General features: G+C 44.0%; 1 protein-coding gene across 3 annotated transcripts in view; it reads right to left on the reverse strand.

Annotated features, from left to right (window-relative positions):
• Positions 1 to 2193: 2193 nt before the first annotated feature.
• The window catches only part of LOC144332973 (uncharacterized), an 85903-nt gene continuing 75534 nt past the window's right edge, over positions 2194 to 12562 (reverse strand). For all 3 annotated transcript variants that reach the window (XM_077954767.1, XM_077954759.1, XM_077954771.1), the window contains one exon: positions 2194 to 4470. In XM_077954767.1, the coding sequence (XP_077810893.1) occupies positions 4282 to 4470 (189 nt within the window). In that variant the 3' untranslated portion in view covers positions 2194 to 4281. The remainder of the gene's footprint in view (positions 4471 to 12562) is intronic.

Below are 12562 nucleotides of genomic sequence, written 5' to 3' on the forward strand. Positions count from 1 at the left end.
CTACTTACCCTGCATTGGGGTACAGTTGATGTTTTGAACCTAACTGTGGGACTTTCCATTGATCCTTATTGATTTCTTCCTTAGTAATTCCCTCTCCCTACAACACCAAATCTGCCTACGACACCAAACCTGCCACTAGACCAGACAAGATCACCTGGGAGAGCTCTATGCTGCCTTCCTTGTTTTTCTGCTCACATCACCATTTGGTGGCACGTCCTTTAAAGACGAACAAGAGACAGAGAGATGGAGAGCTGTCTACCAATTTTATGAGTTTTTAGCTGCTCTTTTTTGCAAATGGAAACCATTTTCTGCAAATGGAAACCAACTATCCACTAGATAGTTGTGGAGAGTGTGCATTCACCTTATCAAAACTCTTTTTGACCCTTAATCTACAGATACAAAAGAAGCAGAAGTTTAACAAATGGATCCAAGTAACGAGAGGAGAATCCTAAAACACAAACTCTAAGGAGTATCAGCATATCAGCCCAGTAAAGTAGCCAATGTGCTGGACTGCAAGGCTGAGGAATCAATTTCAAGTCCTGACTGTCATGAACTAGCTGTGGGACTCGAGAAAGTTTTTTTAACCTCGCTAGGATTCTATTTTCTCATCTAAAAAAAATGAAAGGAGTTGGGCTAAAAGAGAACTATTTCCATATGTTAAATAATAACAGCACCACATATGTCCGATCATTCATTTCCCACAGACAGGCTTTCTCGTTTGCTGTATTTTACAAATGAGGAAACTGGAAAGCCAAGTGCAAGAGATGGGACTTGGACTAGATCTTCTGACTGCAAGCTCAGGGTCCTTTGCTTTTCACCATATTGCCTACCGCCCAGATCTCACATCCTATAAGCATTTTCTTGGAAATGAGTATGCACTTATTTAGTGTCCAGAATACATGGGACACTCTCTAAAGAAAAAAAAAAAAAAAAGACCTCTTATTTGTTTTGAGCTAGTCGCAGTTTATGCAGTTTACATAGAAGGCAGCAAAATAGAATGATTAAGAGTATCGGCTTTAGGGTAATTTACTAGCTATATAACTCCTGGCAAGTTAACATCTAGTACCTACCTTGTAAGACTGCTGTGAGGTATAAATGAACAAATGCACTTAAGATGCTAAGGCCAGTGTCTGGCACACATAAGAAACCGTCATACATGCTAGCTGTTGAGACTGTCCTCTTGGATGACTCTCTTTCTTTCCTTCAGCAAATCCCAAGTCTATAATTGCAAACAATTGCATGACCACTTTGGAATATATTCCCATTTACTTCAAGCCCATGTCAAAGGAGACGGCCCTCATGATGGTCACCTCACTCACCTTTGACTTGAGATTTTGATCCCACCTGTTCTGATAAGTGTGCTATAATTGTCTCAACTAACTTTGCAGATTGGTGGTGCCAGGAGTCCTCTCTGAAGCAAAAACCCTACTAGCAAGGGCCGAGTCAGCTCTGGGATGGACAGCAGGAGTCAGCAAGGCGAGCCAGAGTCAGCTGAGGCTTGCACCGCAGGGCCCTGTGGTGTCCAAGTTACGATTTAAAGATCTTGGACCTCCTGGAAGGCACAGAGAGGAGAATGCTCCCTGGCTGAGAGTGGGACTCCTCCCCAAGACTCTTCCAAGACAGAGCTGCCTGGAGGGTGACGTAAGGTATGGCATAGAGTTACAACAATTCCAAGCCCCTAAATCTTGTGTTCCGACCCCTCTGCTGAGCTCCACACACAGCTGGTCTTCTGGCTGTGCCTGCTCCCATCGTTGGTTCCTGCTTAAAGTGCATGTTTTCTGCTCTGCAAGTGCACTCAGTGCATCTGGGAATGCATGAAAGCTCCTGCCTCCAGCCTCTCAAGACACTAAACACACCTTACAAACACGTGTCTTTCCATTGTCAAAGAACGCAGCGTGGAATGTTTGGGACATATGGTTTAAAAGAAGCCCCAGTCAACAATACCAACTAAAAAATCACATCCTTACTGGGGTGGGGGCTCAATAAAGCATTTTTCCAGGTGGTCACATGTGGGCCACAAACTCGTCTTCCATACTGGTTGAAAGCATCTAGAACCTGGTGCCACGGACTCCTGAAGTCACCAGAGGCTAAGCAAAGCCGTCTTCCTGAAACATTTATTTTATCTAAGGGAAGCAAAAATAAAAAGCTTTACCTTTACATTAAGAATATAAAATATATTTAATATAAATGTGGCTATTAATATAACAAAATTCATAGTTCAAATGAATTTTTTAGATAAGACACAAGATTTGGCAGTAAGCTTGCATTGGAGGTGTTCATTCCCCTCTACTATAAGGGGTGTTTCTACAGGAAAGCTTTAAACATGTTGGGCCTTAGTCATGGTCGGAAGTGCAAGAGAGAAGGCGGCACCACACAGAGACCAGAGTGCTGGGTGTGGGGTCCAGAGGCCTGCAGGTGGGCCCAGTTTCTGCCACCTCCTTGCTGTGTGACCTCAGCACTCCCCTGGAAGGTCCAGTGGGAAAGTTGGTCTAACAGCGATGTTAATCCTGGTCCTCTGTGCCTCCCAGGGCTGCTGTGAGAGTCAAATGAGACAATGAGTGTGAAAAGAGCCTTGGAAACGGCAGAGTGTTCCACAAATGTCAGTTCTTATGATTCAGCCTTGTTGCTTTTGGAAAGCCTCTTTCATTTTATAGATGGCATGTATTCTCCCCGCCTCCCATAGTCAGATCAAAAGTGTTTGCCTTTCTCTTCAGAGCGAGGAACCTCTGATCTGACACGAAGCAATGAAGTCACCAAGCTTCCTCTCACCCAGCTTTATGCCCCAGCCCTCAGAGAAGCATGCTCCCTGCCAGTCCGTGCCACCTCGTTCTGAGGGGAAGTTAGTCACCGCTGTCTGAATTTCATTATGCAGGTCTCCAGACAAGGAGAGGGGAAAAGTGCAAAGGAGCAGGTCAGCATCTGAAATGTGAGAGGGTAGCAGTCTCTGAAGTGTATGGGAATGGGAGGAAACCTAATACTGCTCCCAAGGGGAGGGGGAGCATTGCATCATGTGGAAATAATTGCAGGCGGTCAGCAGAGCTTGGGGTTTGGGGAGGCAACATAGCCCACTGACCCACTTGCAAAAGGGCTTTGACTCTTTTCTGTTGTAAAGGGAACTTGCATGGGGACACTCTAATACATCAGCCTGGGTGTCCACAGGGACTAGAGATTAGAGCAGGTCCTAAGAGACTAGATTCCATGGAGGTCTGCTAGCAGGTGGTTTGAACCCAAACTAGAATTCTGAAAGGAGCCCTAGAGTTGAGAACTGGAGAGGATGGGGCCCACCAGTTAGTCAAAACTACCATTTATTGATGCATTATTTAATACATCCTAAGTACATACTTCAGTTGATCCTCACGATAACCCTATAGGTAGGAATTATCATCTCCATTTTATGTACAAAGAAGCACACTCAATGAGTTGAGCGACTTTTCTGACAGCACACAGCTAGTAGGAGGCTGAGCCAGAGTGTGAATCCAAATCTGTGCAACTGCAGATTTCCTGATTGGAAACCGTTTGATACACCCGTCTTTAAGTAGAAAGAGGAGCCATGGTGGGAATTGGGTGGAAAGCGGGACCAAAGTGCAAACACAAAAGGAACAAAGGAGGAAGGTCTTGATTTCTGACATGTTTCTGACTTGCTCTGGGCTGGAGAAAACATGAGTATGGTTTCTTCTGTGTGTTTGTAATGTAAGCATTGGCCATCTTTCCCCAGTAGATAACCAGTGGCCTGACTGCAGAGTTTCTGTGGGGCTGGGTGAGAGTGGGGCAGCCACTATTAGAAGGAAATGCAAAAGCCGCATGCATAGGAAAGAGGGCATGATAGAGGGGAGCAGACTTCCAGTCAGTAATGAGATTTTCCTCTGGTGCTTTTGTCAGCTCTCTATTGCTACAATAATGCTGCATAACAAACCATCCCAGGCCGGGCGCGGTGGCTCAAGCCTGTAATCCCAGCACTTTGGGAGGCCGAGACAGGCGGATCACGAGGTCAGGAGATCGAGACCATCCTGGCTAACACGGTGAAACCCCGTCTCTACTAAAATACAAAAAAAAAAAAATTAGCAGGGCGAGGTGGCGGGCGCCTGTACTCCCAGCTACTTGGGAGGCTGAGGCAGGAGAATGGCATGAACCCGGGAGGCGGGGCTTGCAGTGAGCTGAGATCCGGCCACTGCACTCCAGCCTGGGCAACAGAGCCAGACTCCGTCTCAAAAAAAAAAAAAAAAAAAAAAACATCCCAATGTCTAGTGTCTAAATCATAGCCATTTACTATTTCTCATGCATCTAGGAGCTGGCTGAGCAACCGTGCTGATCCAGGATGGGCTCAAAGTATGCAGCTGAGCTTGTTATGTGACTGCCCACAGCTGGAAGGTCTGCTGGAGTTGGCTGATCTAGGATGGTCTCTGCTGGGAATATGCATCTCTGCTTCATGTCATGTCTCATCTTCCAGCAGGCTAGTTCGGGATTGTTCTCCTAATGAAGGCAGAGGGGCAAAAGAGAATGGAAATGTTCAAGAACTCTCGATCTTAGAATTGACCAAGACGGCCAGGTGCGGTGGTTCACACCTGTAATCCCAGCACTTTGGGAGGCTGAGGTGGGTGGATCACGAGATCAGGAGTTCAGATCAGGAGTTCAAGAGGGTGAAACCCCGTCTTCACTAAAAGTACAAAAATTAGCCGGGCGCGGTGGCAGGCTATAATCCCAGCTACTTGGGAGACTAAGGCAGGAGAATCACTCGAACCTGAGGGATGGAGGTTGCAGTGAGCCGAGATCACGCCACTGCACTCCAGCCTGGGTGACAGAATGAGACTCCAACTCAAAAAAAAGAACCAACCAAGAGGTCTTGGTTCAAGACCTTAGACTTGGAACTGACATACCATTACCTCTGCCACATTCGACTGGCTAAAAGTAAGTCACAAGACAGCCCAGATTCAAGGGGTAGGGAAATAGACTCCATTTCTTAATGGAGTTGCTGGCAAAGTCACAGTGCAAAGTGCTTGAAGAATTGCAGCCATTTTTTTGCAATCAATCTGACACGGAAACCCATCCCAGTCCCAAAAATAGATGAAAGGCAGTGGCATTTCCCAATATTCTGGACTATGCCTACTTCCCTACCAAAAACCCTTTGCTCACTACTGCCATTTCTCTGCCCCGATCTGTCTGTCTTACTAACACTAGACTGGGGAGGGGGAGATATAATGACTCTAGAATTGGGCAGACAAAAGAATGTGTCTGACTTCTTTTTTAGAGGTACTAAAATTCAGACTCTTTGCCCACTGACTTCATCGCTGTAGTTTTTATAACTATGAAAGTTTCATTAGCAAGTATACTTAAACTTTCTCAGTGAGCCATCCCAGCCAGGCCATACTTGTATGAGAATGCTGTCAAATTCCAGGAAACAGATGTTCATCTAATAAGATGAATTTTTACTAATACTTCCACCCCACTGTTAATACTATGTTTGTGATTTGAATTTAAGACACTAAACTTCTGCAATTTATTTCCTACAATGTGGCTGAGATCATAGGCTTCCCAGAGGTACACCTTTGAAATCCCCTACATGATACTACTGGCATGATATTTGACATTTTTATGCCAAGAAGTGACTGTTACAATGTATTGGAAAGAGCAATGGGCTTGGAATCAGAAGACTTGGCTGGTGCTGAAGTCAATAGAGCATAGTGGTCAGGCATACGCTCTGATGTCCCATTGCCTGGATTTGAATTCTGGCTCTGTCTTATGCATTATATAGCCTTGGGCAGGTTACTTAGCCTCTCCGTTTCTCAATTCCCCCATCTATTAAATGGGGACCAAAAAAAACTACCAACCTCACAGGGATAACATAATTCAAATTAAAATGCTGAGAACAATGCACGCAGGAGTACATACCACCAGAGCATTGTCTATAGTTATTGGCTTAACTCTTGCTGCCTGGATATCATCTGTAAAGTGGGAGCAATATTCCTTGTCAAACCTACAGCACTAACTTTACTGGATCCTTCAACTTCAGACCTCAGGTGGGCTTTCCTGTCCCTAAAACCATCTTGGAAACAAGCCTTGGTTCAGGCTGACCCATAAGGATAGGGCATTTGGAAGGAGAGAGTGGGATCCAGTCATTCCTCTACTAGTTTTCTTCTATTTCCTTGCCTGTATCATTAATTCCATGCTAGCATACTCTTCTGTGTTCCTGCTGGGTGCTATGCTCAGCTAATCTGCACTGCTCTCAGGAAGCCAGTAGAAATACACGAACAGATTCCTTCTCACTTCCTGCCCCTTCTCTGTTTCATCAGCCATCATCTGGAAAGGCAGGACACCTACTGTAGATGACCTGTGGCCACTCTACCCTTGAAGATGCAAGAAGTCAGCTTGTTGTGTATGGCTTCCCTGCCCTTGGCGTCATTCCCTTCCAAGACTGCTCCTTTGTGTAACCCTGAGCCTGGGGAGACTGAAGAGTGCACAACCTCCCCAAGAGCTGAAAAATAATTTCTGTGCTATCTGAAAGGCAAAACATGGAGGGGCAAATGTGCCTTCAAAACACAGCAATGTGCACTTTCATTTGGGGACTGCTTCTTGGGTACTTTTACCAAGTCCTGGCAACCCTCATTAATTGATATTTCCTCAAAGTGCATGTTCTTCTCCATTTCTGCTACTCATAGCTTAGTTCTGGTCTCACCCTGATTCACCTGGAACATGGCAATGGTTTCCTCCCTGCTTCATCTTCTCCTTTGATGCCAGAGAAAATTTGCTAATCAGCCATTTTTCAGTAGTTGTCCAGTACCTACAGGATAGTCAAAACCTTGCATGTGTGATCTCTTACAGGTCACCTGTGGTTTTCCTCCATCCCCATGATATGCCACTTCCTCATAAACAAGTCTCATTGCAACCAAATTGAACCCTTACCCATGCCCTTGACCCAAAATGCCCTTTCCCATGAAATGTCTCTTCCTTACTTCTATTCTTGCAAGCTTATCCTTTGAATGGCATCCTGAATGTCACCTCCTTCAGGAAGTCCCCCTAGAGCTCCCAAGGAAGGTTTGCTCTTGGACTTCACAACACTAAGTACCTACCTCCACTGGCAAACTTACCATATTTTGGTGTGGTTTTGTGTTTACATAGGCAATCCAGGTCTTAGTCCCATAGAGCTGGATAAGGTCCATTGAATCCCTATTCTATACTTTGTGAAAGTCTAAAGCCTTTCCCATGGCTTCTGTGAATTCCTTAGGGTCTATATTTTCCTGGTTTCCTGTCTTCAGCTCCTGCTTCTATGCCTACTTCCTCTAGTCTGCACAATGTTGACCCTGGTCACACCCAGGTCATTGGATAGGGGTGTGTAGACTGTGCCTTGCTCAAGGGCACCAAGCTAAGGGGGCAAGACATTCTGAAAAACCAGTCTGTGCCCTGCTCACCTTCTGCATCCATCCAGAATGGGGTCCTTTTTACTAATTTGCGCAAATGTACAGCATGGGCTAGCAGTGGTGCTGTGCCCTGCCCACATTTCCCTATACAAAACCTTCCTTATACCAAGTTTTTGTAGTACAGAAGGCTACCAAAATCCTGGGGCTGGGGGAGTTGCAGTGATGTTTCTGTTCTTAAATTTTTTTTCTTTTTTCTCTTTCAGAAAATTTGTATAAATTTAAGGGATAAATTTAAGGAGTAATTAAGCATATTTTTTTTTTACCTAGCTATATTGCATAGAGGGGAAGGAAGGGCTTTTAGTGTATCCATCACCCAAATGATGTACATTGTACCCGTTAAGTAATTTCCTATCATTCCTCCCTCCAACCACCCCCTCCTTGACTTTTCCAAGTCTCCATTTCCTATCATTCCACACTCTATGTTCATGTGTACACATTATTTACCTCCCACTTATAAGTGAGAATATGTGGTATTTCTCTGTTTCTGAATTGTTTCACCTAAAATAATAGCCTCCAGTTCCATCCATGTTGCTGCAAAAGACAGGATTTCATTCTTTATGACTTAATAGTATTCCATTGTGTATGTGTACCACATGTTCTTTATCCAGTCATCTGTTGATGGACACTTAAGTTGATTCCTAAGTTGATTTATCTTGGCTACTATGAATAGTGATGAGATAAACATATGAGTGCAGGTATCTTTTTGGTATATATCTTTTCCTTTGGGTAGACACTCAGTAGTGAGATTGCTGGGTCAAATGGTAATTCTATTTTTTGGTTCTTTAAGAAATTTCCATACTGTTTTCCATAGAGGTCATACTAATTTACATTCTCACCAACAGTGTTTAAGTGTTCCCTTTTCTCTGCATACTCACCAACATCTGTTATTTTTTGACTTTTTAATAATAGACAGTCTAACTGGTGTTACAATGACATCTCAATGTAGTTTTAATTTGCATTTCTCTGATGATTGGTGATATTGAGCTTTTTTTTTTTCATATGCTTCTTGGCCATTTGTATGTCTTCTTTTGAAAAATGTCTATTCATGTCCTTTGCCCACTTTTTAATACAATCATTTGCTTTTCTATTGTTGAGTTGTTTGAGTTCGTTGTAAATTCTGGATATTAGTTCCCTGTCAGATGCATAGTTGGCAAATATTTTCTGCCAATATGCAAGTTATCTGTTTGCTCTGTTGATTATTTCTTTTGCTGTGCAGAACTTTCTCACTTTAATTAAATCCCATTTGTCTATTTTTGGTTTCGTTACTTGTGTTTTTGAGGTCTTAGTCATAAATTCTTTGCCTAGATCAACGTCCATAAGAGTTTTCCCTGGGTTTTCTTCTAGTATTTTTATAGTTTCAGGTCTGACATTTGAATCTTTAGTCCATTTTGAGTTGACTTCTGTGTACAGTGAGAGATATGAGTCCAGTTCCATTATTCTGCATATGGCAATCCAATTCTCCCAACACCATCTATTGAAAAGGGTATTCTTTCCTTAGTGGATGTTCTTGTCAGCCTTGTTAAAGACCAATTGACTGCAGATATGTGGCTTAATTTCTGCATTGTCTACTCTGTTCCATTGACCTATGTGTCTATTCTTATACCAGTACCATGCTGTTTTGGTTACTATAGCCTTATAATATAATTTGAAGTCTGATAATGTGATGCATTTAGCATTGTCCTTTTTGCTTAGGATTGCTTTGGCTATTCAGGCTGTTTTTTGGTTCTATATGAATTTGAGAATTGCTTTTTCTAATTCTGTGAAAACTAACATTGATAGTTTGATAGGAATTGCATTGAATCTGTGGATTCCTTTAGGTAGTGGGGTCATTTTTAACAATATTGATTCTTCTGATCAATGAGCATGGGATATTTTTTCCATTTGTTTGTGTCATCTGCAATTTTTTTCATCAGTGTTTTGTAGTTTTCATAATAGAGATCTTTCACCACCTTGGTTAGACACATTCCCAGGTATCAAATATTTTTTAGTCTCCTCTTCATCAGGGAAATTTTTAGTGCCATTTAGTCCTTCAAATCTCAAACTGTACACCAGGTTACTGGTGCCTTTCATCCCTCCTGTCTTTACTCTACTCCTTTTCTCTTCCCTTCCCTTCCCTCCCTCTCTCCCTCCTCCCCCTCCCCTGTCCCCTTCCTCCTCCTCCTTTTCTTCTTTTCCTTCTTCTTCTTCTCTTTCTCTTCTTCTTCTTGTTCCTCCTCCTCCCCTTCTTCCTCTTCCTCTTTTTCCTGAAACCTCATAAACCAGTTTCTGCTAGCTTCTGCAGCTTCCTCAGTTTTTTCACTGTTCATAGAATGAAAGAGAGTTAGGACTTTGCTCTGGATTAGGCTTTAGCTTGAGGGATGGTTGTGGCTGGTTGTTCTATCCAGACCACTTAAACTTTCTCCATATCAGTAATAAGGCTGTTCTGCTTTCTTATCATTTGTGTGTTCCTTGGAGTCAAACTTTTTTCTTCAAGAACTTTTTCTTTGCATCCACAATGTCACTATTGAGCACAAGAGGCCTAGCTTTTGACCTATCTCAGCTTTCAACATGCCTTCCTCATTAAATTTAATTATTTATAGTTTTTTTAAGTGAGAGACTTGTGATTCTTCCTATCACTTGAACTCTTGGAGACCACTGTAGGACTATTAATTGACCTAATTTTAGTATTGCTGTTTCTCAGGGAATAGGGAACCCCAAGGAGAGGGAGAAATATGGGAGAATAGTGGGTCTTTGGAGCAGTCAGAACACACACATTTGGCCAGGTGGACTGGCTCACACCCATAATCCCACACTTCCATCAATCATCCTCCCCACAGGAAGACCAAATTTAATATCTACACAAAAAAACACCATCAGAAGAACTGAAAATCAAGTGAGCAATCACAGTACCTAATTTTACCTATAGATTCCAGAAAAAGATAATGAAGAGGGCAGGAAAGACAATCTTGAATTGCCAACACCACCCCTCCTCAATCCTCCAGCAGTGGCTGCGGGGCATGGAAAGAGAATCTGTGCACTTGAGGGAGGGAGAGCACAGTGATTGTGGAACTTTGCATTGGAACTCAGTGCTGCCAACACTGGGCAGAACAACATCCATGGACGAAGCATTTAGGCAAGTTCTAGCCAGAGGGAAATCATACATCCAGAAATGGGAACTTGAGTTTCAGCATGCCTTAACCACCACAGGCTAAAGTGCTCTGGGGTTCTAAATAAATTTGAAAGGCAGTCTAGGCCACAAAGACTGCAACTCCTGGGCAAGTCCTAATGCTGTGCTGGGGTCAGAGCCAGTGGAGTTGGGGGTATGCAACCTAATGAGACACAAGCCAAAGCAGCTAAGAGAGTGCTTGCACCACCCTTCTCCAATCACAGGCAGCATAACTTGTAGCTCTGAAAAAGACCCCTCCTTCCACTTGAGGAGAGGAGAAGGAAGATTAAAGAGGACTTTGTCTTGCAATTTGGGTACCAGGTTGGCAACAGTAAGAGTCCTGAGACTCTGTCCTGAGACTCTTACTGAGTCCAGGCAGAGTCCTGAGACTCCCATTCCAGAATCTATCTCCTGGGCAACCTAGACACACCCTGGACCAGAAGGGAACCCCGTGCCTTGAAGGGAAGGACTCAGTCCTGGCAGGATTCATCACCTGCTGACTAAAGAGCTCTTAAGCCCTTAACAAACAGCAGTGATACCAAAGTAGTACAACACGCGCATTGGGTGAGACTCTGAGACACGGTAGTTTCAGGTGTGACCCAGCACATTCACAGCTGTGGTGGCTATGAAGAGGGACTCCTGCTTGAGAAAAGCAGACAGAAGAGTAAAGCGGACTTTTTCTCGCAGCTTAAACACCTGCTCAGCCATAGTGGAGTAGAGCACCAAGCAGGCTCTTGGGATCCCCTGCTCTGGGCCTTGGCTTTGGATGGCATTTCTGGACCTGCCCTGGGGCAGAGGGGAGCCCACTTCTCTGAAGGGTGAGTCCCAGGCCTGGCAGCATTCACCACAAGCTGACTGGAGAGCCCTGGGGCCTTCAGTGAACACTGGCAGTAGCCTGATAGTACTTCCCACTAGCCTGTGATGATGATGGACACAGGCAGAGACTCTTCTGCCTGGGAAAAGGGAAGGGAAGAGTGGAAGGACTTTGTCTTGTGGCTTGGGTGCCAGCTCAGCTGCAGTAGAATAAAGGTAGTTTTTAGCTCCACTCTTTGGCTCCTGGATGGCATCTCTGGACCTGCCTGGGGCCTAGGGGAACTTGTTGCCCTGTAGGGAAGGACACAAGCCTGACTTGCTTTTCTATCTGCTGATTATAGAGCCCTAGGTCCTTGAGAGAACATAGGCGGTAGCCAGGTGGTTTTACAGTGGGCCTTCAGTGAGACACAGTGCCACGCTAGCTTCAGGCCTGAACCAGTGCAGTCCCAGTGGTAATGGCCACAGAGGTGCTTGTGTCATCCCTTCCCCAGCTCCAGAGAGCTTAGCACAGACAGAGAGACTTTGTTTGTTTGACAAAAGTAAGGGAAGAGAAGAGTCTCTGCCTGGTAATCCAGAGAATTCTTTCAGACCTTATTCAAGACCTGCAAGGTAGTACCTCTACAAGTCTTCAAGAAACACAGTGTTACTGGGCTTGGGGTGCCCCCTAATGCAGGTAAAGCTGCAGTGGCCAAAAACTCAAATCACAACACCCAAGTGCCCTTGTGTACCTGGAAAACCTTCCCAAAAAAACAGGTATAAACAAGCCCAGACTGTGAAGACTACCATAAATACTTAACTCTTCCATGCCCAGACACTGAAGAACATCCACGAGCATCAGGGCCATACAGGAAAACATGACCTCAACAAACGAACTAAATAAGGCACCAGGGGCCAATTCCAGAAAGAGAGAATTCACTGTTTTGAGGAAACTCAAAGAAATCCAAGATAACACAGAGAAAGAATTCAGGTTCCTATCAGATACATTTAACAAAGAAATTAAAACAAAAAGAATCAAACAGAAATTCTGGAGTTAAAAAAATGCAGTCAACATACTGAAGAATGCATCAGGGTCTCTTAATAGCAGAATTAATCAAGCAGAAAAAAGAATTAGGATGAAGGATACAAAGTATTGACCCTGGGTGTGTCTGTGAGGGTGTTGCCAAAGGAGATTAACATTTGAGTCAGTGGACTG

The sequence above is a fragment of the Macaca mulatta genome, chromosome 1, assembly GCF_049350105.2.
Source record: "Macaca mulatta isolate MMU2019108-1 chromosome 1, T2T-MMU8v2.0, whole genome shotgun sequence".
NCBI classification, from domain to species: Eukaryota; Metazoa; Chordata; class Mammalia; order Primates; family Cercopithecidae; genus Macaca; species Macaca mulatta.